At 64.7% G+C, this 2,944-nt stretch overlaps 1 protein-coding gene across 2 annotated transcripts; it reads left to right on the top strand.

The window, feature by feature from the left end:
- On the top strand, window positions 1-2,586 carry ZNF428 (zinc finger protein 428). 2 transcript variants are annotated; one of them, XM_043993141.1, is made up of 3 exons: window positions 1-546; window positions 1,591-1,795; window positions 1,942-2,586. In XM_043993141.1, the coding sequence occupies exons 2-3, from the start codon at window positions 1,720-1,722 to the stop codon at window positions 2,448-2,450; spliced, it is 585 nt and encodes a 194-aa protein (XP_043849076.1). In that variant the 5' UTR covers window positions 1-546; window positions 1,591-1,719; the 3' UTR covers window positions 2,451-2,586. The 2 variants fall into 2 exon arrangements, with proteins under 2 accessions (XP_043849076.1, XP_043849077.1); XM_043993142.1 differs by lacking the exon at window positions 1-546 and adding an exon at window positions 625-864.
- The last annotated feature ends 358 nt before the right edge of the window (window positions 2,587-2,944 follow it).

The following is a 2,944-nucleotide window of genomic DNA, read 5'->3' as shown; positions in this document are numbered from 1 at the left end:
CTGCAGCCCCCGAGGCTCCGCCCTCAGCCCCTCCCCAGCTCAAGACAGAGGGGCTTAGGCTGTAAGGGCACTTAGAGCTCGCCTAGTGTAACCACGTCATTTTACATTGGGGAGGCGGGCGAGGACGGGAGCAGGGTCGCACAGTATGAGAGCCAGGAACCGAACCCCGGGCTCCGCAGCCCTCGACCCTGCCCCGGCCTAGTAAAAGGACACGCCACCTCCGACCCTCCATCGTCACGGAACCCCCCCTCCTCTAGCAGCGGGCCCGAGTCCCCGCCCCGGTTCTACCAAAACCAGGAGGGGGGGGGAGACGGGACCCTCCGGGGGTCTCGGATGAGCCGCTCCTGCCGCCGCTCCCCCCCCGCACATCGGCCGGGATGGTCCGGCCCACCGCGCAGGCGCCCTGAGGCCCGCCCTCCAGCAGCTCCGCGTTGCCCCCCGCCCGCAGCCGCAGCCGTCGCCGTCGAAGCTCGCTCTGCGCAGGCGCCGAGGCCCTGCGTGCTGCCGCCGCCGACCGGAGCGAGCGGAGCGAGGTCGCCAGCGGTGGTGAGTGCCCGGGGGAGGGGAGGGGCGGGGCGCGCGCGCGGGGCATGCCGGGAACCCGCGGGGCCGCTTCCGCGCGCCCTCCCGCCGGCCCCGCCCCTCCCGCAGGCCTGGGAGTATGGCGGCGCCCCGGGCTCATTGTCCGGGGGCACGCTGGGGCACGGTGGAGGAGAGGGGCCGCCCTGGAGCATCCTGGGAGCTGGGGGCAGGCGGCCCTGCTGCATTATGGGAAACGGGCCCCAATGCCCCGATGCGTCCTGGGAGCTGAACCGTAGTGTCCAGGTGCATCGTGGAAGCCGGGACGTAGTGCCCTGGCGAATGGTAGGAAGTGAGGCACACTGCAACAGTTTGTTTTGGGAGATGGACCAAGCCGACCCCCGGGGTCGTGGGGGCCTAGCCCTCCGCCTCAGTGTCCCCCTGGGAGCGGGGCCAGATTCGCCCTGTGCATTCTGGGAGCCAGCTCCGCTAGCGCTTGGGACATGTGGGAGCCGAGGCATCCGAACCCTGTGCATTCTGGGAGCGGGCATAAGGTTCCTGGTGCATTGTGGGAACTAGGCCCCAGTGCCGGCCTCTCCATCCACCGCCTGTGCTGTCTGGCCGCGTGCCTGGAGCAGGACCTTGTGGGAGCCGAGCTCCGGGCATCCTGGGGCCAGTGCCCCAGTGCCTTCACTCATTCGTACATTGGTTAAGCACCTGTGTGCCAGGCGCCCTGCTAAGCCCCTGACTTCAAGCAGCCCGCAGTCTACAGGGGGAAAGCCCTGCAGACACAGTACAGAGCAAACGGCACCCAGGCCACGTGGCCCTGGAGCGCCATGGGGGCGTCACTGGGCACGGGTACCCTGGAGCATCATGGGGGGCGTCACCGGGCCTAGGTGCCCTGCTGCCCCCACCCTCACCCTCCCTCCCGGCCCAGGGCTCCTCCCCCACTCTGGGCCTGGGGCGGCTGTGAGTGCCCCCCAGAGAGGCTGGCCCAGGACCGGGAGACAAGAGGTCCTGGGGAATGCCCGCTCTCTTCCTGAATCCTCTCTCCCTGCTGTCCCCGCCCAGTGTTGGTGTTGAGGCCAGGGCCGCTGCACAGAAGAGGCCCTGCTGTGGAAAGCTGGCAGGGGGGGGCACCCCATCTTGCCGTCGCTATCTCCGCTGGACGTCCCCCCCTCCTAAGAGCCTCCCCTGGCCATGACGGAGACCCGGGAGACCGCTGAGACTGGGGGCTATGCCAGCTTGGAGGAGGATGAGGAGGAGCTGTCCCCAGGTGAGGTGCTGAAACCTGAGCCCTCCAGGGAAGCCCGGCTGCCCCCCCCCCCCCCTTACACACAGAGCAGGCCAAGCCTTGCTCCCTGTAGTAGCTTTGGCTCTTTGGGCCTCACTCATGGCCTCCTGAACCTTCCTCCCTGGCAGGTCCAGAGCACCCCTCTGATTCGGACTATACCCTCTCAGAGCCTGACTCTGATGAGGATGAAGAAGAGGAGGAGGAAGAAGAGGAAACAACAGATGATCCAGAATATGATCCTGGCTACAAGGTGAAGCAACGCCTGGGTGGGGGGCGAGGGGCACCCTCTCGGAGGGCCCCTAGGGCTGCCCCGCCCCCAGGGCCCCCACCCCAGCCCTGTACCCTGTGTGGCCGCCCACCCCCGGGGGAGGGTGCCGCAGCCCCTGGGGGCCCACCCTGTCGGCTCTGCCGCCCAGCTGCCCCCCAGGCAACACCCTCTGCCCGCACTGCTGCTCAGCGCCAGGTGGGTGAGGAGGATGAAGAAGAGGATGAGGATGAAGGGGCCACCTCCACTGGAGGTGATGGGCCCCCTGGGGATGAGGGGGGTGCTTACCACTGCACAGAGTGTGAGGATTCATTCGACGACCTTGGGGAGCTGCATGGCCACTTCATGCTGCATGCCCGAGGGGAGGTGTGAGGCTGACCCCTCCTTAGAGGATGGGTGTAGGGCTGAGAGAGGGGATCACTGGGGGATGTGGGGCTGCCAATCAAGTCTTTGTCTTCTGGACAGTAGCTGTGTTAGGGTTCGAATAAAGGCAGATTTCTGTGTGTGATGGTGTCTGTGCAAGTGTGACCCTCAGCTTTAAGCCTTCTGTGTCCCCTCACAGAGTCCAAGAATCTTGGGGCCATAGACTGAATTGTAGGTCCACAAATAGCATTTCAGAATCGGGTTCTCATCCAGCAGTCATGGACTCTCAGGCCTTTCAGTTTCTCACAATCATAACATAATCAGAACTAAAAGAGACAGTAAAGATCATCCGGTCTGACACCCTTTCCCTTCCTCCCATTTTACAGATGAGAAATCTGAGGTCCAGATGGAATAGTGACTTGGCAAAGTTTTAGATTTGTAGTCTCTCGGCATCACTCAGCAAGTGTTTATTAAACAAACACTGTGTGCAAGGCATTCCAGAG

This window comes from Dromiciops gliroides, chromosome 3, assembly GCF_019393635.1.
Source record: "Dromiciops gliroides isolate mDroGli1 chromosome 3, mDroGli1.pri, whole genome shotgun sequence".
NCBI classification, from domain to species: Eukaryota; Metazoa; Chordata; class Mammalia; order Microbiotheria; family Microbiotheriidae; genus Dromiciops; species Dromiciops gliroides.
Note: the sequence above shows the minus strand (reverse complement) of the source record. Positions and strands in the feature narration are given on the sequence as shown.